The sequence below is a fragment of the Tachyglossus aculeatus genome, chromosome 13, assembly GCF_015852505.1.
Source record: "Tachyglossus aculeatus isolate mTacAcu1 chromosome 13, mTacAcu1.pri, whole genome shotgun sequence".
Lineage (NCBI taxonomy): Eukaryota > Metazoa > Chordata > Mammalia > Monotremata > Tachyglossidae > Tachyglossus > Tachyglossus aculeatus.
This window is the reverse complement of record NC_052078.1, coordinates 21,853,718-21,879,505: the sequence shown is the minus strand read 5'-3', so window position 1 is coordinate 21,879,505 and position 25,788 is coordinate 21,853,718. Positions and strand designations below refer to the sequence as shown.

The 25,788-nt window shown below is 42.1% G+C and overlaps 1 protein-coding gene across 5 annotated transcripts in view; it reads right to left on the bottom strand.

Annotated features, from left to right (window-relative positions):
- The window catches only part of NEBL (nebulette), a 201,971-nt gene that overhangs the window by 52,790 nt on the left and 123,393 nt on the right, over nt 1-25,788 (bottom strand). For 3 of the 5 annotated variants that reach the window (XM_038755580.1, XM_038755581.1, XM_038755582.1), the window contains 5 exons: nt 20,533-20,634; nt 18,329-18,430; nt 7,757-7,870; nt 5,346-5,450; nt 1,743-1,847 (listed from right to left, as the gene is read on the bottom strand). The exons of the other annotated variants lie outside the window; for them this stretch is intronic. In XM_038755580.1, coding sequence (XP_038611508.1) covers nt 1,743-1,847; nt 5,346-5,450; nt 7,757-7,870; nt 18,329-18,430; nt 20,533-20,634 — 528 coding nt within the window. The remainder of the gene's footprint in view (nt 1-1,742; nt 1,848-5,345; nt 5,451-7,756; nt 7,871-18,328; nt 18,431-20,532; nt 20,635-25,788) is intronic. 5 annotated transcript variants of the gene reach the window in all.

The following is a 25,788-nucleotide window of genomic DNA, read 5'->3' as shown; positions in this document are numbered from 1 at the left end:
TTGAATCTACCCCAGTGCTTAGAACAGTGCTTGGCAGATAGTGAGTCCTTAACAAATACCATAATAATTAAAATGTAACACTATTCAACAGCAACAGGCAGGAGAATGATACTTTTTTTAAAGTGGTATTTGTAGTCTAAAGTAGTTTAAAGATTAGAGTGAGCTCTTCTATAAGACTGCAAGCTCGCAAGAGCAGGGACCATGTCTTCTACTTTTACTGATGTTTCCATGCCCTTAATATAATGTTTTGTGCCTAGTGGGAACTCAATAAATAATATTGAAATATTACTGAATGAAAACAGTAGACATAAAAATAAGCTACTAAGAAATCAAAGTATTCTTGTTAGGTGAAAATAGTGATTTTTTTACTGCATTATGCAGATCTATGAATTACACAGCCACAAGTGAAGGTTTTCAGATATAAAAATCTGCTGAGGGAGAGGAAAAAGAAATCAAGAAACCTTTCTTTCTTCACTCTTTTTTTTTGGGTGGGGAGGAATATGAAGACAAGGCTTTGAAATGGTGGAGGATAATATTCCCGGTACAGTATTTCCACAACCAGATGGCTTACACATTTCAAAAACATTTTCGTTAGTCAGCATTCACTCATAAACTAGCAAAAAGATGTCATCATTCCTTTTGGAAATTGGATAAGTATATGGAAGATCTAGTCTTCTCACCATATAGCTACCACCGCACTCTACTTCTCCTTCCAGGGTTCTGGGCCTGGACACTTCTTTCTCCCACCCACAGGGAAGTGGACTCTGAGGATTGGAGGGCCCTAGAATTTGTTCCAACAGTACTTTATGTAGACTGGAAAGGTGTGATCTTTACACCCCTATCCTGGTAAGTCTCAAAGATAATGATCTCAGAGAAATCAAATCCAAATTTCAATGGATTGTCTCGTCCCGAATGAGGCCAAGAGATCCTTCATCCCATTCATTCCAACTTTCTTTCCATATGCTCTCTAGAGAAATTGACCCAGCGTAAGCCGGAAATGAGCGAAGGCTATTTCCAAGAAGGAAATTCATATGTCATGTGTAATTGTTTAATAACATTTGACAGAAGGAGCAGCTTTTCATATAGAATAATTTGGATGGACATAACCTTTTGGTCCCTAAGAAATGCAGCATAGATTACATTAGTAAATCATGCCACAAGGAAACAAATCTGACATATTATTCAGTTTGGAATCCCACCAGGATTTGGAGGTATTAGAGTACAGTTCTTCCCCAACAAGATTGGAATGTTATCTACTCTGAAGATGATGATAAATCCAGATGAAACCACCTAAAGTTTAGGATCTTTTAATATGGTGGATTTTTTGGAACTAGTTCTCATAATTGAATTGAGAATTTGGAATTAATCCCTTACCAGTAAATTTAATTTTATAACCCCAAATTGCAAATCAGTGGATTATACCTCATCAAATAAATGACCATAGAGATGTATGAGTTAGTCATATGTGAATACTAGGAGTTATTTATTTTTTTCATTGTTATGAAACGGGTTTTTTAATGTGTATTTCTATATTAAAACAGTTTCCATATGTTTCAGAAGATAACTGAGTGTGGAACCCTTGCTTGGGATTTTCTAAAGGGTCAGTCAAAGCTCATTTTAACAGCAAAAGGCCATTTCAACCTCTGAGGCAGTTTCAAAATGTCCAGCAAATTAAGTGATGTTTCCAGCAACCCTGCACACCCTCCATTTTATAGAAAACGGGAATTACACTGGGAAGGTACCTGGCTTTGGAGGATGGAGTTTCCTTTATGATGGAGGTGATCAATTCTGTCTGCAGAAAAATGGTAACTCCCTTTGCTTTCCTCAAATAACTTCTTGTATTCATGCTGAAATAGAAAAGGTGGAAGGAAACTTACACTTAAGGTTATAGAAAGGGATGTGGAGCAGGGAGGGGTGGGGAATAATTAACAAAACATTTTAGTATATCAAAAATGAACATCTCTCATGACTAAAAATTGAAAATTTGCATTCTCCATGGTGCCAACTGCTAAAGACAAAATCCCTCAATCTGGAGTTAGGAAGTTCTGCAGAAGCTGAAGTAATTCAGAAAACTTTCCCATTGTAAAGATACGAGGTGAAATTAAAGGAGCCAAGAGATCAATCTAATATATACTTTACAAACCCAGAGTATTTGTGTAGGTCATATATTAATACACCTGCTATTATTTAAATAATGATAATATCAATCAATCATGTTTATTAAGTGCTTACTGTGTGCAGGACATTGTACGAAGCTCTTGGGAAAGTGCAATATAAAGTAGTTGATAGACATGTTCCCTGCCCACATAAAGCTTACAGTCTAAAGAGATAAAACAGGGAAGAGGCATGGCCTAGTGAAAAGTACTTGGACGTGGGAGTCAGAGGACCTGGGTTCCATTCCCAGCTCTGCCAATTGCTTGCTGTGTGGCCTTGGGCAAGTCATTTACCTTCTCTGTGCCTCAGTTTCCTCACCTATAAATTGGGGATTAAATACCTCTTCTCCCTCCTGGGCTAGACTGTGAGCCCCATGTGGGACAAAAACTGATAAACTTGTATCTACCCCAGCGTTTAGAACAGTGCTTGCATACTAAGCACTTGACAAATACAATAATAATGATAATCATGATGATTCATGATTCAAAGCACAAGTTAAGGTAGCAGACGTACTTTGCAAAAGATTGTATCTGCTGCTCAGGAAAATCAGTTTTCAAGACTTGCCATGTGCCTGAAAAAAGAATTCACTTTCTGGGGATGAAGAGAAGATTTGCTAGCCTCTGTTTGCCTCCCAGTGGAAGGTAAACAGAATTGGCAGAAGAGCTATCCACATCTTCCTAATGACATAATTCCATCAGAAAAACGAAATACTATTTCAAGCTCTTTGTATGTTAAAAAAAATTGAATCATTAAAAAAGCCACAAAAACACGGATTCAAATATAATGAATTTTCTAAAACTCAGGCGTTCTCCATTTCCCCTTCTTTATCAACCTTCTGTTGGTCTCACACATCAGTCTGAAGTGAATAAACATGTTTATGAGGGTAACAAAAATCCTTCTGCTCACAAATACCAACGACTATCCTTTATTTTGTATTTTTACGGAAACCCGGACCCATTGAGTATTGTGCAATTTAGAATAAAATACCCATTTAAAGAGAATTCTCTCCAGGAAAACTCAAAGGCTCTCTGAAATGACAACAAATGAAGTTCAATTTAAAGTTGAAACGTTAATGAATTGAAATGCTGGTATTTTTATAGGAAACAAATTCCATTTCTGCTCAACAACTAGGCCAATTTATGCAGCTGCTGTACAACTCGTATTCCGTGGCCTACGTATGCTCTTAATTCCCATCTGAAGCTTGGCATTGTACCCGACAACAGATTTCATCCACTAATCAATCAATCAATCATATTTACGGAGCACTTACTGTGTGCCAAGGGCTGTATTGAGTGCTTGGGAGAGTACAATATAACACATTTCCTGCTCACAATGATCCTAGAACCTACATTGTAAGCTCCTTGAGGGCAGAGATGGTTTCTTGAATTGAATTCTCCCAAATGCTCAGTACAGTGCTCTGCTCACAGTACCATTGTATCATTGATTGGATTCATGGATTTCCATCAGTGAATAGCCATGAATTCACAGAAATAGCTTATCAAGATTAAATCAGTGCAATATGATACCATTTCCAGACAAAGAGACTGTCAAAGTTTTTCTAGTTGCATAGTTCAAATAGGGTCACAGCATCACTGTTTTGAGGGTTGTGAGGTATATGAGAAATAACCTGGTGATTCTACTTGTGCATGCATGACCATTCATGAGTGGCACCATGACCTTAATAGAAAGAGCACATGGCTGAGAGTCAGGAGAACTGAGTCCTAAATTCAACTTTGTCACTTGTCTGCTCTGTGACTTCTGGCAAGTCACTTCACTTCTCTGTGCCTCAGTTCCCTCATCTGTAAAATGAGGATTGAGACTATGAGCGCCATGTGGGATAGGGACTGTTTCCAGTGCAATTTGCTTGTATCCACCCCAGCGCTGTATCCACTGTAGTAAGCGCTTAACAAAGACCATAATTATAATTATTATTGCCCACTAGGTGACTGTGGGTGAGTCATTTAACATGTCTGAGCCTCAGTTTAAATGCCTATTCTCCTTCCCCATTAGACCTTGTGCTTCATGTAGGCAGGAACTGTGTTTGTTGTTTTGGCTTATGGTACTTTTAAGCGCTTACTATGGGTCAAACTACAATGCCTGGCACTTAGTAAGTGCTTAACAAAGACCATAATTATAATTATTATTGCCCGTTAGGTGACTGTGGGTGAGTCATTTAGCATGTCTGAGCTTCAGTTTAAATTCTATTCTCCTTCCCCATTAGACCTTGTGCTTCATGTAGACAGGAACTGTGTTTCTTGTTTTGGTTTATGGTACTTTTAAGCGCTTACTATGGGTCAAACACTGGGGTAGGTACAGGCTCTGGAATAGGTACAAGTTAACTGGGTCAGACACAGTCCCTGTCCCGCATGGGGCTCACAGTCTTAAGTATGAGGGAGAACAGGTACTGAATCCCCACTTTACAGTGGAGGAAACTGAGACACAGAGAATCCAAGTGACTTGTCCAAGTTCACACAGCAAGAAATTAGCAAGACAAGTAGCCGAGCCGGGATTAGAACCCAGATCCTCTGAGTCCCAGGCTCGTGCTCTTTCCACTGGCCCACACTGCTTCTCATTAGGCTAAGCTTGTTGTGGGCAAGGAATGTGTCTGTTTATTGTTATATTGTACTCTCCCAAGTGCTTAGTACAGTGCTCTGCACATAGTAAACACTCAATAAACATGACAATGAATGAATGAATGCATTTCACTTCATTTTTCTGTACTTCTCCAGCACCTGTTATAGGGAACCAACACCAAATGGATGCTCAAAAATGTTGCTTCTACTACTATTACTAATACTGCTGCTACTACTACTACTAGTCTTTTCTCTGGACTGTAAGCTTCTGTGAGCAGGGAATGTGTCTATCGACTCTGTTATATTGTACTTTCCCATGCACTTAGTACAGTGCTCTGCACACAGTAAGTGCTCAGTAAATGAGACTGATCAATTGACTGATTGATCACGACTGCTAGGAGAAAATAGGTGTGGTGATCAGTCAATCATCAATTGTATTTATTGGGTGCTTACTGTATGCACAGCACTTTACTAAATTGTGCAAAACTGCTAACTGCACTTATTTGCAAAGAAAAAACTGGATCTGTGAATATTCAGGCCATAATACAGGAAATCCAATAATAACAACTGCATTTTACTATCAAAATCCATAATGATCTAATTTGAAATTAAACTTACATCACTGAACATTTTGCTGGCTTTCAAAGCATGGTCCAAGAATAATAAATTCGGGAAATCTGAAACTGGATCATGCATTGTTTGCCTTCCTTTCTTGTATTTCACCTGTAGAAAAAAAATCAAATAGCTCAAATTACAACTCGGAAAAAGGCTCAAAATACGAACCCCACAGAGCTAGACTAGACTAGACTCTAGACTGCAGGCCCGTTGTTGGGTAGGGACCGTCTCTAAATGCTGCCAACTTGTACTTCCCAAGCGCTTAGTACAGTGCTCTGCACCCAGTAAGAGCTCAATAAATACGATTGCTGATGATGATGACGACTCCCAGGCCCGTGCCCTAACCCCATGCAGCAGACAAATGGCAGCAAACCTTGTGACTCCTTTTAGACTGTGAGCCTACTGTTGGGTAGGGACTGTCTCTATATGTTGCCAACTTGTACTTCCCAAGCGCCTAGTACAGTGCTCTGCTCACAGTAAGCGCTCAATAAATACGATTGATGATGATGATGACTCCCAGGCCCGTGCCCCAACCCCATGCCGCAGACAAATGGCAGCAAACCTTGTGACTCCTTTTAGACTGTGAGCCTACTGTTGGGTAGGGCCTGTCTCTATATGCTGCCAACTTATACTTCCCAAGCGCTTAGTACAGTGCTCTGCTCACAGTAAGCGCTCAATAAATACGATTGATGATGATGATGACTCCCAGGCCCGTGCCCCAACCCCATGCAGCAGACAAATGGCAGCAAACCTTGTGACTCCTTTTAGACTGTGAGCCTACTGTTGGGTAGGGACTGTCTCTATATGTTGCCAACTTGTACTTCCCAAGCGCCTAGTACAGTGCTCTGCACACAGTAAGTGCTCAATAAATATGATTGATGTTGATGACTCCCAGGCCCGTGCCCCAACCCCATGAAGCAGATAAGTGGCAGCAAACCTTGTGACTCCCAGGCACGTGCCCTAACTCCATGCAGCAGACGAATGGCAGCAAACCTTGTGACTCCTTTTAGACTGTCAGCCTACTGTTGGGTAGGGACTGTCTCTATATGTTGCCAACTTGTACTTCCCAAGCGCTTAGTACAGTGCTCTGCACCCAGTAAGCTCTCAATAAATACGATTGATGATGATGATGATGATGACTCCCAGGCCCGTGCCCTAACCCCATGCAGCAGACAAATGGCAGCAAACCTTGTGACTCCCAGGCCCGTGCCCCAACCCCATGCAGCAGACAAATGGCAGCAAACCTTGTGACTCCTTTTAGACTGTGAGCCTACTGTTGGGTAGGGACTGTCTCTATACGCTGCCAACTTGTACTTCCCAAGCGCTTAGTACAGTGCTCTGCACACAGTAAGCACTTAATAAATACGATTGATGACGATGATGATTACTCCCAGGCCCGTGCCCTAACCCCATGCAGCAGACAAATGGCAGCAAACCTTGTGACTCCTTTTAGACTGTGAGCCTACTGTTGGGTAGGGACCGTCTCTATATGGTGCCAACTTGGACTTCCCAAGCGCTTAGTACAGTGCTCTGCACACAGTAAGCGCTCAATAAATACGATTGAATGAATGAATGAACTAATTTCTGACCCAATTAATCATTTCCAAATGGCCACTAGATGGCGATCATTGCCCGCTGTGCTTTGAAGGGTTCTGTTCTCAAAAGATACAGAAATTCTTGATTTACACTCCAATTTTTTTCCAAAATAGGGGGATGAAGTTAACTAGATCGAGTTTTATGAATAATCCTTCAATTCTCAAAACATAACAGATGCATCTATATTTGTGCAATCCAAAAGGAATTTACATTTTGGCTTCAGATCTTTTATTCACTTGATCTTTATTTCCTTCTCCTTTAACATACACATTGCAATAACGTTCATTTTGTGACCCTTATTTTTGGTGGAATGCAACACCTCACAAATGGAGTAAAAGGGACAGGACTGATATTCCTGATAGCTCTGCTCAATGAAAATGGTAAATTTCAATCTGTTTGTGATTTTAAACGTAAATTATGAAAAAACTTCCCATGCATTTATATGGGTGTCTATATAAATGAACAAATGAATAAAAGTGTGTGTGTGAGAGAGAGAGAGACAGAGAGACAGAGAGAGAAAGACAGAGACAGAGACACACTGCTTAGACCTAAAATTCACTGCTAGAAAAACAGTTCAGGGATTTAAGAGATACAAGTTAAATCAGTTTGGACACAGTCTCATTCCCACATGGGCCCCCCAGTCTTAATCCCATTTTACAGATGAGGTAACTGAAGCAGAGAGAAGTTCAGTGATTTATCCAAGGTCACACACAGACAAGTGGTGGAACAGGAATTAGAACCCAGGTCCTCCTGACTCCGAGGCCATGTTGCTTCTTAATCTATTCAGACCACAAGAAATTATGAGCAAAAGGACTCACATCACTGGCCAGAGTTGACGCGTACTGACTCTGTCGGAAACAAGCACTGTCCAGCGGGTTGTATTGGTGCTTTCTATCCTTCATGTCATTTTCAAATTTTTCTTTATATTTAACCTGGGTCCGAAGAAAAGATAATTAAATCAGAGACAAACCTTTAATAGAGAAATCACATTTATCGAACAGAACACTCATAATATCTGGAGCAATTCAAGCACTCTAAAATTCAGAGTCACTGATGGAAATGGCCAATTTCTCCTATCTGAACACAGATTTTGTGAAAATGGATTCCATTATGGGACTATTAAGTCTGGTCCAGGAGTAAGAAGTTCTACTGGAATATTTTGGAGCCTACAGTGACTCGAAAGTTATCAAACTTTCGCTCCAGCTGGTTGTTGTTGTTTTTCTTGTGGTATTTCTTAAGCATTTATTCTTAAGCAATATTTCTTAAGCATTTTCTGTGTGTCAAGCACTGCTCTAAACGCTGGGTAGACACAAAGTAATCAGGCCAGGTACAGTTCCTGTCCCATATGGGGCTCAAAGTCAAATATGGGGGAGAACAAGTATTGCATCCCTGTTTTATTGAGGAAACAGGCACAGAGAGGATTATTAACTTGCCGATGGCTGCACAGCAGGCAAGTGGTGCAGGGATTAGAACCCAGGTCCTCTGAGTCCAAGGCCCATGCTCTTTCCACTAGGCCACACTTCTTCCCAAATGGGCAGCATGAAATTATGAAATGAAATGTTCACCATATTATCGGAGTGAGGATCTTTCTATTTAAGGGTAGGGCTAAACTTGGGTAGGCCCAGGATTGAGGAAGTATAAGGGAGCTTACAGCCTAGACTGTAAGCTCTTTGTGGGCAGGGAATGTGTCTTTTACTTTGGACTCTCCCAAGTGCTTGGTACAGTGCTCTGCACACAGTAAGCGCTCATTGACTGTCTGACTGGAACCGTTAGGCCAAAACTCATTCCCTTCTTGCCCTTGTCAGAGCTGACATTGCCAAAGTTATTTTCAGCTCAGAATGACCACTGTGAGCCAGATGAAGAGAGTGGGATGGTACTATGGGACTAGGGGTGATGGGTCTGCCCCTCGCAAGAGGCCTTAGGCCAATCCCAAAAGGAATATAAAAGCGGTGAACAGGAAGGTGAACAAGGAATAAAAGAGTGGAGGGCAGGAGGTAAAGTAATAACGAACAATGATGGAATAAAAGGGAGGCACATCTCCTTCGAGAGGCCTTCCAGTCATTCATTCAGTCAGTCAGTTATATTTACTGAGCGCTTACTGTGTGCAAGGCACTGTACTAAGTAATAATGAACAATGATGGAATAAAAGGGAGGCACATCTCCTTCGAGAGGCCTTCCAGTCATTCATTCATTCAGTCAGTTATAATAATAATGATGGCATTTGTTAAGCGCTTACTATGTGCAGAGCACTGTTCTAAGCGCTGGGGGGATACAAGGTGATCAAGTTGTCCCACGTGGGGCTCACAGTCTTAATCCCCATTTTACAGATGAGGGAACTGAGGCTCAGAGAAGTTAAGTGACTTGCCCAAGGTCACACAGCAGACATGTGGCAGAGCCGGGATTCGAACCCATGACCTCTGACTCCAAAGCCCGTGCTCTTTCCAATGAGCCACGCTGCTTCTCCTATTATATTTATTGAGTGCTTACTGTGTGCAAGGCACTGTACTAAGTGCTCGGGAGAGTACAGTATAACAATAAACAGATACATACCCTACCCACACTAAGCCCTAATTTCCTCTTCTTCCACTCCCTTCTGCACTGCCCTTGCATTCAGATTTGCACCCTTTATTCACCCCGCCCTCAGCCCCACAGCACTTACGTACATAAATGTAAGTTACTTATTTTATTGTCTGTCTCCACGTCTAGACTGTAAACTTGTTATGGGAATGTGTCTACCAACTCTGTTATACTGTACTCTCCCAAGTGTTTAGTACAGAGCACACAGTAAGTGCTCAATAAATATGACTGATTGATTGATTGAAGGGATAGAACTGTTAAAGAGGAGATAATGAAGAAACCAGTGGATTGCCTTGGGGCACAGGAAAGAAGGACAGTTCTGCTGAGAGTGTTGAACTAGTTGTAGGGAAATGGGAAAGAGTGTGGCCTAGGGGGAAGAGCCTAGATTTGGGATTCAGAAGGACCTGGGTTCTAAACTCGGCTCCACTACTTGTCTGCTGTGTGATCTTGGACAAGTCACTTCACTTCTCTTGGGCCTCAGTTACCTCATCTGTAAAATGGGGATTAAGGCTGTGAGGGACAGGGACTTTGTCCAACTTGATTCTGTAAAATAATAATAATAATGATGATGGCATTTGTTAAGTGCTTACGATGTGCCAAGCACTGTTCTAAGCGCTGGGGGGACACAAGGTAATCAGGTTGTCCCACAATGGGCTCACAGTCTTAATCCCCATTTTATAGATAAGGTAACTGAGGTCCAGATAAGTTAAGTGACTTGCCCAAAGTCACACAGCTGACAAGTGTCAGAGCCGGGATTAGAACCCATGACCTTTGACTTCCAAGCCTCCGCTCTTTCCACTGAGCCACGCTGCTTCTCTGAGCCACGCTGCTTTGAGACTGTGAGCTCCATGTGGGACAGGGGCTGTGTCCAACCTGAATAGCTTGTACTAACCCCAGTGCTTAGTACAGTGCCTGGAGCATGGTAAACACTTAACAAATATTAATAAAAATTAAAATTAAAAAATGAAATAAATAGGTCCCACTTCCCACTCATTTCCTCTCCCAATCACCCCAACTTAGACTTCCCTGTGAGCTCAGACCCTAATAAATCAATATCTGAACACTGTTGATTTCATTCATTAGTGCCCTAGTGCTGCAGATAATTAAAAAGCCTCTTAAAACCCTGTTATCATTTGAAAAGTGATCAAAGAAAATAGAGAGTGTTTTCCCACTCAGTCCTACACCACAGAATAGAAACTAAATCACGATCTTCAGTTCAAAGGTCATTAGTAATTTAGAACTCTTATTGAATAGCAGTTTCAGGAGTACCAGATTGTAAATTAGATACACTTTCACATGGTTTGTCGCACCAATTGACATATACTAAAATATTTAGCTGTTCTCCTGGCTTGCTTCAATTTTTGTGTTACACAAACTGTTGGAAGCTATAATGTGAAATACAGTTATTAAACAATGAATAGTCTCCCTATGTGATCATTATGCATTTATTTAAATAGGCTAGGTATACCTAGAGTGCTTGCATTTACAGTATTTATAGTATTTCATTTAGATTTTTTAATTAATCTGAAATATTCCTGGTTCTGTTCAATAGCATTTTGAGTTCTGTTTCAATTAAAGAAAAACTAACATTTACCTCCAATTACGGCAATAATATCCTTTGTTTTAATAATAATGGTGTTATTCATAACAATATTAGTATTAATATTAACATTCCCCCAGACAGTAAGCTTTATTGTATTGCACTTTCTCATGAGCTTAGTACAGTGCTCTGCATAGGGTAAGCACTAAATAAGTGCCAATGATTGATTGACTGATGATAATTATAATACTTGTGGTGTTTGTTAAGCTCTTAATATGGGCCAAGCACTGCATTCACTCATTCATTCAATCATATTTATTGAGTGCTTACTGTGTGCAAAGCACTGTACTAAGTGTTGAAGTAGGTGCAAGTTAATTAGCTGGACACAATACCTGTCCCACATGGGGCTCACTGAATAAAGGTGTGGGAGAACAGATATTTAATCTCCATGTCACAGATAAGATACCTGAGGCTCAGAGAAGTTAGGTGACTTGCCCAAGGAAACACAGTAGACAAGGGGCAGAGTTAGGTTTAGAACTAAGGTCCTCTGACCTGAAAGACGTGTGTGCTTTCGTTGCTTCCTCAACATGGAGGAAACATGGTAGTCTTGAATGAGTAGGAAAAGTCTCTTGCTTGGGAAAACATATAGGTGGCATTGCCAGTAGAATTAGCAGAAGCCACAAACCCATTTCTCAGGACCAATGGAGGGAAGCAGGACTGAGAGACATCCAGTCCTCATCACCCCATTCTACGTTTTCACACTTGTGGATCACGCAATCAATCATTCATTCAATCGTATTTATTGAGCGCTTACTGTGTGCAGAGCACTGTACTAAGTGCTTGGGAAGTACAAGTCGGCAACATATAGAGATGGTCCCTACCCAACAATGGGCTCACAGTCTAGAAGGGGGAAGACAGACAACAAAACAAAACATGTAGACAGGTGTCAAAATGGATGGCATTTATTGAGCGCTTACTGCATGCAGATCACCGTACTAAGAATTTGGGAGTGCATAAGAGTTGACAGACACACTCCGTGCCCACAATGAGATATAGATGCAGCAAGGGACTTTAAGATGGGGTTAAGATGTGATTGCAGCCTCTCTGAGCAAACTCTTTCATACCTCAGGTTAGTATCATTTCCCAAAATCCTTGAATTTCATCCCTACCTCACAGGGGACGTTGTGAAGATAGAATGAGCTAAATGAATGCAAAAGTGCATTCACTGTAAAATTGTAAAATGCCATCCAAATTCAACGCATTTTTACCATTGTAATAAAGGAACTGCCATATTTGGTTTCACAAGCAAAGCAGCATGGCCTAGTAGATAGAACACGGGCCTGAGCGTCAGAGAGACCCGGGTTCTACTCCCAGCTCGTCCACTTTTCTGCACTGTGACCCTGGACAAGTTATTTCACTTCTCTGTGCCTCAGTGTCCAACCTGATTACCTTATATCTACCCCAGTGCTTAGTACAGTCCCTGGTGCAGCCGAAGGCATTGCTGAGAGGCAGTGGCAGCTTGCGGCAGTCCAGAACATTCTCTCTCTGAGAGATGATCACTGCAGCAATAGGGCCAAATTGAAAGCAGCACCAGACACTTCCACAGCAAAGGCATCAGCATAACAAAAGAAATTTTTAGGTGCACTATCTTTGTAGCCTGTTGGGCTCACATCTGTCTTTTCAGCAACTGTACACACATGGATGAAATCTCCCTTCTTCTCTCTTTCTTTCTACACACCCACCCACATGAGCCATCTGCCACTTCCCTCACTCTAGACTTCTGGGGACCAGCTGTGAGGGAAGAGAGTTACCCCACTCCCATGACACCGGGGTTCCCATCAACCCCTGTTCCAGCCCCACTCCTCAAAAACCTCCAGTGTTGCCCATCCACCTCCACATCAAACAAAAATGCCTCACCATTGGCTTTAAAGCACTCCATCACCTCGCCCCCTCATAGCTCACCTTGTTACTCTACTACTACAACCCAGCCTGCATACTTCATTCCTCTAATGCTAACCTTCTTGCTGTACCTCCATCTTGTTTATCTCGCCACCGATCCCTTGCCCACATCCTGCCTCTGGCCTGGAACACCTTCCTCTCCTCAAATCCTTCAGACAATTACTCTCCCCTACTTCAAAGCCTTACTGAAGGCACATCTCCTCCAGGAGGCCTTCCCTGACTAAACCCCCCTTTTCCCCTTCTCCCATTCCCTTCTGCAACGCCCTGACTCGCTCCCTCTGTTCTTACTCCTTCCCAGCCCCACAGCACTTATGTACATATCTGTAATTTATTTTTTATTTAATATTTATCTCTCCCCACTCCAGACTGTAACTCTTCCGGGTCTGCCCCGGAAACCAATGGGAGACCTTCAGCATATTCTCATTAACCTGATAAACTTGCACCTACCCAATGCAGTGGTTTGGCAGAACTACATCACAGCAGTGACAGATCATTGGGGAAAAGGGCTTCTGAATCCCCTGGGTTCCTCAATCATCTGACCCTACCTATGACCTCTCCCAAGAAAGCCACATCTGGCAGAAAAGGAAGAGAAATTCATTTTATCTGGACAATGACACTGTCTCAAAGAAAAGTTTTAACCAAAATTCTAAGAGAAAAACCTAGTGGGGCTTTGGCAGAAAACATCCTCTTTTATAAGCAAAAGATGTGGTAAGCAAGGGGGCTAATGGGTGGCCACAAAATAATGAATTTGACACTTGACATGTTGCTGAATGTGCCCATGGAAAGGCTTTCGAAAATTGTAGGGTGGAGGAAGACCATCTAAGCAGTCCTGTAGTTCTTCAAGTCCACCATGAACACTATCCACCAAACAAGCCCTCTGAATTCAGTGCCTGGCCAGCTGACTAAAGATCTTATCTACCAACATTCTGAATGGTAGAAAAGGAGTGTGTAGGACTGCATTCTTCCAGTTAAATGAGGAATGTATACAGTCAGCAGGGCATCGCAATCTTGAAGAGACCTCTGGCATCTTATAAGCCAAGAAAAACATGGTCTTTGATTCTCCACTCACCCCAGAGCTTTGGAAAGCCATTGGCCTTCTGGACAGAACAAAGACTTAATTTGCAGGTCTGCAAAGCTACTCTCAACCCAATCGTTGAAACTTTTCCCTTTGGGAGAGTTGAATTTCCCAAAGGGGTGACATCATACTCTGGATCAGTTTTCATGAGACTTAGACAGGCATTCAGCTACCAGGGACAGCACAATTCAATTGTATTTATTGAGTGCTCACTGTGTGCAATGAACAAATACTCCATTTATGACATCCCATTCAGATCTTCATCATCAGCGGTATTTATTGAGCACTTACTATGTGCAGCCCATTGTACTAAGCAATTGGGATAGTACAATACGAGTTGGCAGACACGTTCCCTGCCCACAATGAGCTTACAATCATGGGTGAGGAACAAAATGGCAAAGCTATAAACTGGACCACTGTAGCTAAAAAAAGGAAAGGGTCCACCCCTGGTGAAAGGCAAGCTAAGCCAATAGCATCAGTCCCCCATAAGTTCTACAGGAAATCAAACTTAAAGATGAGAAAGGAAGAGAATCCAAGGTTCATATTGATGATTTAGGACCCATCAAGAACTCTAATGATAGCACCCTTGAAATGAAAATGTGGTATAAAATAGTGGTTCTACAATCGTTCAAAAAGCCAATTAATATCACATGGATTTAGTGTTAAGTGTAGATTGATATCCCAAAGAGTTTATTACCACAAAACTAATTATAATATTTTAGAATGTAAGAGTTACATTTAATATTGAATTTTCAGAGCAATTTTAAATTGGTCGTTTAAGAGGGTAGAGAGTCTATTCCATCTCTTTACTATATGTACACCGAATGTAATTAAAAATAAAGAATAATTACTCTAAATATATTGATTTTTCTTGTCATGATCAAAATGAAAAATTAAAATTATCTTCCTTGTGGGGAGTAATTAGGTTTCATTTATTAAATGAAGACTAAAATTCCTAAGAAGACTGAAGGCTCTAACCCTTCTTTTAAAGCCTGCTGGGTTAACTCAAGATTTCTTCAGCTCTCATTTCAATCTAGGTCCTATTCCAGGTCCTTCTCGGATAATAATAATAATAATAGTGATATTTGTTAAAGGCTTCCTATATGCCAAGCACTGTATTAAGTAAGCACTGGGACAGATGCAAGATAATCAGGACAGCCACAGACCCTTCCACATGGGGCACACAGTCTAAGGAATGAGAAGAAAGGAACTGATTTCCCATTTTACAGATGAGGAGACTGATCCACAGGGAAGTTAAGGAACTTAACCAAGGTCATGCAACCGGCTAGTGGTGGATCTGGGATTAGAATTCAGGTTCTCTGCCAGACCAGGATTCTTTCCACTAGATCTCGTGGCTTTGTCTTTTTATTCACATTTTCTCTCCTTTCTTCCCTCCTCCATCTCCCTTTTCCCCCAACCGATAGTTAGGATAATTGAGAGTCACAACAGTCACTTCCATCATTTTGCTCTTCCTCTCTGTCTCAGAGATAAAAGATTCTTGCTTAGAAACAATACGGCTGCCAAGAATACAACTACTGAGCTGATCCACCCTTAGCCATCTGAAAGTTGAATCACCCCCCTTCTGGGGATGACAGCCATCAATCAATCAATCATATTTACTAAGCGCTTACCTCATGTAGAGCACTGTACTAAGTGCTTGGGACAGTACAACACAACACTATATCAGACATATTCTCTGCTCATAACGAATTTACAATCCAGAGGGGAGTTTATAGTCTAGTCATATATGACCATAACTTCAATGGGAACCCTGTTATCTTAGGCACCTGGAAGTGGAACCCAAGTCTGAGCAACATCAACACCCACTTTATTCACCTCACCATTTTGTTGGACTCGAAGTGGGGAAGGTGTCTCAGTAAAAAAGATCTATTGATGGAACTCAAACTGAGCTTTATCCTGGGAAATTCTGAGGCTGTTTTCTACGCAAGGTCCTTATGGGCAGGGATCTTTTTTTTTTCTTTTTTTATGGTACTTGTTAAGTGCTTACTATGTACCAGGCACTGCACTAAGTGTTGGGGTAGTTGCAAGATAATCAGGTCTCTGACCCACATGGGTGTCACAATCTTAATCCCCATTTTACAGATGAGGTAACTGAGGCACAGAGAAGTGACTGGCCCAGTGTTACCCAGCAGATATATAGCAGAGTCTGGATTAGAACCCAGGTCCTTCTTACTCCAGGCCTGTGCTCTACCCACAAGACCATGCTGTTTTTCTAAGTCTAAATCTCTAAGGGATCACATCCTTCCTCTCCCCCTCCCCATCCCCCCCCGCCCTACCTCCTTCCCCTCCCCACAGCACCTTTATATGTTTGTATAGATTTATTACTCTATTGTACTTATACATATTTACTATTCTATTTGTTTTATTTTGTTAATATGTTTTGTTGTCTGTCTCCCCCTTCTAGGCTGTGAGCCCACTGTTGGGTAGGGACCGTCTCTATATGTTGCCAACTTGTACTTCCCAAGTGCTTAGTACAGTGCTCTGCACACAGTAAGCGCTCAATAAATATGATTCAATGAATGAATCTACTAAGCCTATTGCATTGTACTCTCCCTAGCATTTAGTACAGTGCCCTGCACAGTAAGAGCTCAATAAATACCATTGATTGATTAATGTCACACTGTAGGAAAGAGTCAGCCAATAGGAAGAAACCATTACTTACAGGGAAACAAGACAATGAGCTTACTAGCGAGATAAGGGTCCAACTCAGCTGTTTTGTGGCTAAGCCTATCTGCCTCCCCTGGGTATTAGCCAATCCTCTGACCTTAGGAAAGAGCCCGGGCCCGGGAGTCGGAAGACCTGGGTTCTAATTCTACCCCCAACCATTTACCTGATCTGTGAACTTGGGCAAGTCACTTGACTTCTCTGTGCCTCAGTTACCTTATCTATACAATGAAGATTCAATACTATTTAGACTGTGAGCCCCATGTGGGACAAGGACTGTTTCCGACCTGATTATCTTTAATCTACCTCAGCACTCGGTAACAGTCCTGGACACAAAGTACGTGCCTAATACCTGAAGTCCAATTTCAACAATAGTTCATCTGGACCTCTCTTCCTTAGTTTGAACAGGCCCCCTGTATTGATTAACCTGAAACCCCTTGGCCAATGCCAAAAAGAAGGATAAATGTTACCGTACCCTTATCTTTACATTCTACATTATTAATTATTTATTCATATTAACGTCTCTCTCCCCCTCTAGACTATATGCTCATTATGGGCATGGAATATGTCTACCGACTCTGTAGTACTATACTCTCCCAGGCTCTGCCACTTATCTGCTGTGTGACCTTGGGTAAAATGGAGATTAAGAATGACCTGTAAAATGAGGATGAAAACTGTAAACCCCATGTGGGACATGGACTGTGTCCAACCTGATTAGCTTGTGTCTACCCCAGCACTTAGTAAAGTGGCGGGAACATAATAAGTGCTTATCAAATATCATAAAAAGTGCATAGTACAGTTTTCTGCACACAGTCTGCACACAATAAATACCACTGATCATGATACGATCATAGAGCTGGGATTCAAGAGGCCTGGGTTCGAGTTCCGACTCAGCCATTGCCCTGCTGGTTAACCTGATGTCACTTAGCCTCCCTGTGCCTGAGTTTTCTCATCTGTAAACTGGGGGTAATAGTCCCCCCTCAATTATTTATATCTCAGCCCTAACCTCCTACAACAGGCGTGATGGGAGGGTAAAAGGAGATCACAGATGTGAAAAAAGCTCTGAATGAATAAAATGTCCCAAACAAATTCAAGGTGTTATTATGAGATTCCATTAGGTCATTGTGCTTTTTCAAAGCAAACAGGCTGAAAATTCAAACGTGACAAAAACTGGGATATTGTAAGTGTGAGTTTGTTGTTTCCGAGCCCAGAATATGAAAGACAGAAATAATGATCTAACGGCCTCGCCAAGTATATATGCTGATGCATGGAAGAAATCCCAGGGAACATAAACAATGATCTAAATTTCCTGACTCAGGAGAACACTTAAGTCCACAAAAAACCCAACCCTCTTTTCTGCCAAAAATTAGACACACTTGTTTTCTGAATCTTAACTTTACCAGTTACTGCAATCCTACCCGAAAAAGTTGCAGAAATATTATCTTGGCACTTTTGTGCTCTGGGAGGCACCATCTAGAATCTAAAATAGAGGACTGTGTCTCAGAAATCAGATCTCTGAATAAAGTCATTGTGGAACTGTCGTGGTAACCTTACTTGACTAGAAAGTTTAGATGCTTCCATAGCGTGTTCAAAATCAGGTCTTCCAATTACGGCAGACTCCTTCTTCATGTCTCTCTGACCTCTCTTGTATTCAGCCTAAGAGATACGCAAGGGTGAGAAATATTAGGAACAACTCTAAATGAAGAATTGAATTTATATCATCTGAAATTGGGTAAGATGAAAATAACAATTATAACTTTTCAAGTTCCAAATCTGTCTCTTTTTATTTATGCACAGTATGACTAAAATTAGCTCTGAAATGACCTTTCTTTGCAAGCAAAGCTAGAAAGAAAGGCAGCATGGCCTAGTGGAAATGGCACAGGCTTGGGAGTCAGAGGACCTGGGTTTTATTCCCTGCTGAACCACTGGCCTGCTGTGTGATCTTGGGCAAGTCATTTCACTTCTCTGCACCTCAGTTACCTCATCTGTAAAATGGGGGATTAAGACTGTGAGCCCCATGTGGGACATGGACTGTGTCCAACCTGACTATCTTGTATCTATCTCAGCAGTTAGTACGAATAGTTAAGTGCTCAACAAATACCATTAAAAAAAAATCCTCATGTATTGCCAGAGTTTTGGTCCATACCACTTACACTTATCGTAAAAAGCAATCACCTGTTATAAAGGAATGGAGTTGGGAGGGTGCATGCTGGGAGAATTTTTGAGTAGAAAAAGGATACATATTCCATGTACAAGATATTCCAAATATGAATCTTTCTAGCTCAACTAAGTATGATTTTTTTCTGCTCTTGTTTGTAAAATAGCTGAATTAATGTGAAAACCAAGTCACACAGCCACGGCTTGAGCTCTCTCTTGGGGGGGATGGGAGGTTTTTCAAGATGAACCTGTGGGTATGCCGTGAACTTTCTCATGGGTCCAAAGAGGAAACAACTCTGCCAACCCAAGGCTCTTTGAGTTTCCTCCTCCCACTGAACCCAAAAACCAATCAACTCCATGGGGAAAAACAACAAAAACTTGAAAATGGTTCAAACAATGTGGGTAAATTCTGCCAACCCAGGCAAGTGTATCTTCCCATAGCACCAAAAGCCCATGGGGGCAGTCTACATAAAGCACTGCTGTAAAGAACTCTTCTTGGGTCCTGCTGAAGAGGTTCAATGTCTCTGCCCTACAAACTACTCTACTCCCCCTGATATCCTTCTGGCTTTATTAGAAGACAAACCCTTCATCTTCATGTTAATGAGTAGGTGCTCATTAAGCACTTACTGTGTGCCTTGGCTTGGCCTTTGCTTGCAAAGGGCTGGAGTTGGTACAAGATAATCAGTTGGACATAGTCCCTGTCCCTCATGGGGCTCACAGTCTGAAAATAGGAAACTGAGGCCCAGAGAAGGTAAGAGATGTGTCCCAGGTCACATAGCAGGCAAGTGGCAGAGCTGGGATTAGAACCCAAGTCCCCTTATTCCCAAACCTGTGCTCTTTCCACTTGGCCATGTTGAAAACTGAAGAGAACAGCCAGGGTGAAGAGCTCAAAGGCAAAGAAACAGGACAGAATGCTGAGAGAGGAAAGGGTTGTAGATGGAGAGAGGTAATAGAGCAAAGAAAGTATAGAAATAATGTCAAAATAATGTCTCATTGGATTTCCCACATTCATTCATTCAATCTTATTTATTGAGCGCTTACTGTGTGCACAGCACTGTACTAAGTGCTTGACATGATGGCAAACTCCTTGACGGCAGGGATATGTCTACGAACCCTACTGCATTACACTTTCCAAGGACTTAATATAGTGCTAGGAACACAGTAAGCACTCAATAAATACCATCGGTTGACTGATTGATGATTGCATCAGCACTAAATTCTCCTGCAGGTGGAGAGGAGAATGAGAAAAGAGCTAGAGAGGGAGGGGAAAAGAGCAAAAAAGAGGCAGAGTGAAGGAAAGAATGAAAGAGAAAGAGAAAAATCAGAATCTCTCAGCCCTCCCTTTCCTGCTTAGCTTCATTACCCACACAGCCCAACTTATCAGTCTTCCTGCTGAGATTGTCCTCTCTCTCTTTCTTTTCCCATCTCATCTAATTGCTTCTTTGAAGACCCTTCTCATTCACAGAGAAAGCTTCAGTACTAAATCCCTATTAAAACACCTTCATAATTCAGACTCCCTACCCTCCGGTCTGAATTAGAGGGTTGGGTTTTCTTCCCTGAAGGATGCATTTGCACATTGCCAGCAATTACGTGTGTATTACATTGCTTATGATCTTGGAGATCTGGGTCGCCATCTTTATATCTGGCCTGTCCAGCCCTGCCGTATACTTGTGGACATCTTGGGACGTCTTCTTGTAAGACACCTAAAGGAAGACACAAGATGAGTCAGAAAATGCATAAGGAAGCAAGAGCAATAAAAGCAGATCACACCCACGAAGCCACAGATTCATCCCCGGACTACCTAGTTTCACATAAGAAGAATAATTTCCCCATACTGTCTTCATTACTGACCTTTCATTTCATCTGGGGTGAGAAGAAGGGGCAGGGCTTTGAGGGGTAAAGCATACAAGCTGGGGTTGTGGAGGGGGTAGTTCGGCATGCATTCAGTCATATTTATTGAGAGCTTACTGTGTGCAAAAGCACTGCCCTAAGTGCTTACTCAGTGGCTTACAAGTCCACAAGAGGCAATTTAGGATTGGAAATACTTGGCTCATTTCAGCCCAGCTTGGAAACTCCCAAGACTGATTGGAATTCTGTTATAAGGGACACTTAGGGTCTGACCTGTAAAAACGGAGTGAAAACAATGGCTTGGCCAACTCTCTTTCTGACTGGGTGAAAGATAGCAATAATTATAATAATAATTGTGGTATTTGTTAAAGCACTTACTATGTGCCAGGCATCATTCTAAGCATTGGGGTACATACAAGCTAATCAGTTTGGACACAGTCATTGTCCGGGGACTTGCCCAAAGTCCCACAGCAGACTAGTGATGGAACCAGGATTAGCATCCCAGTCCTTTTGACTCCCAGGGCCATGCTCTATCCACTGGGCCAAGGCTGCTTCTTGTCTTGTCTGCTGGGTGACCTTAGGCAAGTCACTTCTCTGAGCCTCAGTTCCCTCATCTGTGAAATGGGGATTAAGACTGTGAGCCCCTTGTGGGACATGACTGTGTCTAACCTGATTATTTTGTGTTAACTCCAGCACTTAGTACAGTGCCTGACACATAATAAGCGCTGAACAAATGTCATTTAAGATAAAAACAATTCTGCCAACTACAGCAAAAAAAAACCACATGTAAGCAATTTACAGCAAATGTATGAAGACTATCTGAAAGGATGAAAAGGACCCTGAAAATCTGCTCTAAGCTCCAATCCTCAGGCATTTTCATTAAGTTGGTGCTGGCGCTATGCCCATTTGGTGGGAAAACTCTTCCTAGCTGGCAGAGCAAACCCAGAGGCCAAGTAGGATTAAACCCCCCAGGTGAAACAGAGCCAAAAGTATTGTCCAGCTTCAAAACCAAATGTTTCCAGGTCAGCCCACTGATGTGCAAACCGTACAGTTCTTTTGCTAAAATTAAAAAAAAAAGTAAAAAGGAAACGAAAACCTTGGCTTTGAATAGAAACCCCCTGACTCCCCATTTTAGGCTTCCCATAGACTTCTCTAATTACGTGCTGTTCAGCCTAACAAGCTCCTGAAGTGAGGTGGCCACCACAAAGGATCTAGGAATGGAGAGCTGAATAGGCCCCCGTCATCCACTCTAATTGCAAATTGAAGGCCAATGCAAGTAGCTCCGCACGGATATTAAGATGGAAGTGAACCGGAAATGCAGGGGAGGGCAGTGGGGGTAGGGAGAGGAGCCCGACTACTCCCTCCCCCTTCCCCATGAAGCCAAGGACCGTGGACTCAAGTTTGGGAAGGGCTCTGTGTGGGAGAGATAAACTCAGATGGCGACAGCCTTATCTACTGTGCTTCTTGCTGAGCTGTAATACTGTCCATAGACCGAACAATTTCTCTTCCCCCCTACCCAGACCAGAATCCCTATCACTTTTGTTGGCGGAAAAATTTGCCAAGAGCTGCAAGATGCATTGGCTCCGTTCCACTGCTTGTCACGGACTCCGGGGAGAGGAGAAACATTATGCAGCAGAACCATACTTTTCCTGAAGCGATCAAAAAAAAAAGTGGGGGGCGTGTTTCCCATCTCTAGATTTGCCCGTCCAGATTGTGGGCTCGTTGCTGAGATTCTGACCCATCTTAAAGAAGGAGTTTCTGAGCTTAGCTTGGTCACTAAACTACTGAAATCTACTGAGTGAGGGCAGGGGGGAGAGGGGGACAGATCTCCTGGGTCCAAATGTTCATGCAGGGCTTTAGTGACTTCTTATAGAATGTATTGACTGCATACGCAGGTCACCCAGCAGACAAGTGGTAGAGGCAGGATTAGAACCCAAGGCCGAACTAGGCGTTTAACGAATACCACCATCATCATTCCAGGCCTGTGCTCTATCCACTAGTCCACACTGCTTCTCCTTCCTCTTTGACTGACACTTTAACAAGAGAGCATTGACCTAAGAGTGCAACTGTAGCTGAAAAGACTGATATGGGTTTGTTGCACCCTCCTTCATTGGTTACAGACAGAGCTGGATCCTTGGGGCATCAGTGGGTTTCGGTCTCAATCAATCAATCAATCGTATTTATTGAGCGCTTACTGTGTGCAGAGCACTGCACTAAGCGCTTGGGAAGTACAAGTTGGCAACACATAAGATCTCATAAGATCTGTCTCTGTCTTCTACTCTACCTTTTCAAGACCGAGTCCCCCCAAACCCTTTTTTCCTGGAGACCAACTCCTCTCTCAATTTCCACTAGACTGTAAGCTCCACAAGGGCAGGGAGAGTGTCTACTTTACTGCCCAAGCACTTACTGTCTCACTAGCGTAGGCTCCCTAGAATAAAGCAGTTCCTGAAGCACTCTCTTAGAGAAAGTCCTAAACTGTTGAGTAGGAAAAGTTTTCCACTGGATCAAAAAATATTCTGAACCTAGCTTGGGGCTCTCTCCCTCATAACACCATAGAACAGAGAAGTGATGTAGCGTGGTAGATAGAGCCCAAGACTGGGAGTCACAAGGAACTGGGTTCCAACCCTAGCTCTGCCACCTGTCTGCTGTGTGACCTTGGGTAGGTCACTTCTCTGTACCTCCATTCCTTATCTGTAGAATGGGGATTAAGACTGTGATCCCTATGTGGGGGACAGTCCCATATTAGCTTTTATCTACCCCAGTGCTTAGTACAGTATCTGGCACAGTGTAAGCGCTTAACAAGTACCATAAAAAATGGTTCTCATTTAGCACTTACTTTGTGCAGAGCGCTCTACTAAGCACCTGGGAGTGTACAACACAACAGAGTCGGTAGACATGCTCCCTGTCCACAATGAGCTTACAGTCTAGAAAGGTGCATGGATGTCGGAGATCTGTTCATTCAATCGTATTTACTGAGCACTTCTGCCGTGCAGGGCACTGTACTAAGTGCTTAGGAGAGTACAATATAACAATAAACAGACACGTTCCCTGCCCACAAGGAGCTCTTGACAGGATCTTTCTAAAAGTGGCATATGAAATCTGGGGTCAATCCAGTTCTCATAACTGTATAGAAGGTGCAGTCCAAGGACTGTGTTTGACATTTGACATGGTCTGGATCCTGAATCACTGTTAGTACCACAATCTGCCTGACAGTGTCCCATGGGACATATTACACTTCTTGATTTACAACTGTGTAAAAAAGATGGCTTTTTACCAATAACACTTCCAAATGAGAGATGACAGTAGATTAAAGAAGAAAATGAGAGGGGTAAGGAAGAAAAACCTATCCAAAACGCTATTAAATATTAGAACAATATATTTTTTTTCTCAAAAACATTTGTAGCTAGAAACGTGATAACAGGAACATTTCCCAGTATTAAAAGAAAACTAGAACTTTGTCTCTACCCAGCAACAAAATATAAATAAGCTTTAAGAAGGTCAAGAAATGTTAGGAGTATACTGACTCTAAAGACAGGCAAGTTTCCAACATCCAAATGCAGTAAAAAATAAGGTCGCACCTAGAACCCTTTCAATTGTAATATTCTTTCTGGGATGAAAGCTAAAATTTGGAAATCATGGGGTCTGAAATGATGTTAAGGTCCCCGAGTTTATCTTTGAATGTCCTCCCAGAAACGTGTTATAGGTTATTTTGGCTCATCTGTGGGGGAAAAAAAAATCTTTATAAAGCTTTTTGTTGCTTTATTACATTTAAGAAAACCCATCTATCATTTTGGAAAATAGCAATGGGAATGTTGTGACCCCTGCTGATATTTTTAAAAAACTGTACACTAAACCGATTACTAATCTGAATCCTTGAAAAGTTTCACCTCTCCAAATTCATCACAATGGCCTGCTAGTGTCAGTATAACATGCAAAGCATGAAGTCTAGGTAAAGTTAAGAATGAGTTTTTGAAATAAACACTGAAAGTCTACCACTTTGATAAGATTGATGATAGTCAATGACGAAAGGGGGATTTCCATTACAAACTTTCCTGTGGAGGGAACCAAAAACAGGTATAGTGTCTCCGATCCCTAATTGCATAAGAATAACAACCAACAAGCTGCTTGTCACTTTAGAGACACAATAATTGGGGTCGGTTGGCTGTTTTAAGTCATCTTTTCATTAAAGGATACATAAAGTATGTAGTTTTATGGGCTCGTGGGCTGTTTCTCTATAAGCCCCACTGTCCAAGAAGTATTTTGAAAACAATTCTGGAACTATGTAGCCTTAAAAAAAAACTCTTATCTTTGGGTCATTTCCTACTTCCAGTAGCGGTGCCTGATGGATTGAACACAGGCCTGGGGGTCAGAAGGACCTGGGTTCTAATCCCAGCTTTGCCACTTGTCTGCTGGGTAACCTTGGGCATGTCACTTCACTTCTCTGGGTCTCAGATACCTCATCTGTAAAATGGGGATTGAGACTGTGAGCCCTACATGGGACAGGGACTGTGTCCAACTTGATTTGCTTGTACTGACCAGTGCTTAGTACAGTACCTGGCACATAATAAGTGCTTAACAAATACCATCATCATCAACTGCTCACTCTTTGATGGCTCCTTCCCTTCTTTTCTTCCAACATACTCCCATATTATATATAAAGAAAAAGCTTCTCTGAATGCGACTAAGCCCTCCAGCTACTGCCCAATTTCCCTACTCCCTTTCCTGCCCAAACTCTTAAAACACACAGGATACCCACGTTGCCTCCCTTCCTTTCCTGCAAATCCCTCCTTCAGTCAGTCGGGCAATTGTATTTATTGAGCACTTACTGTATGCAGAGCACTGTACTAAGTGTTTGGGAGAGTACAATATAACAAACATATTCTCTGCCCACAGTGAGCTTACAGTCTAGAGGGGGAGACAAGGGAATAAAGGGAGGAATAAAGGGAGCCAGTCGGGGCAATGCAGAAGGGAATGGAAGAAAAAGAGGGCTTTGTCAGGGAAGGCCTCTT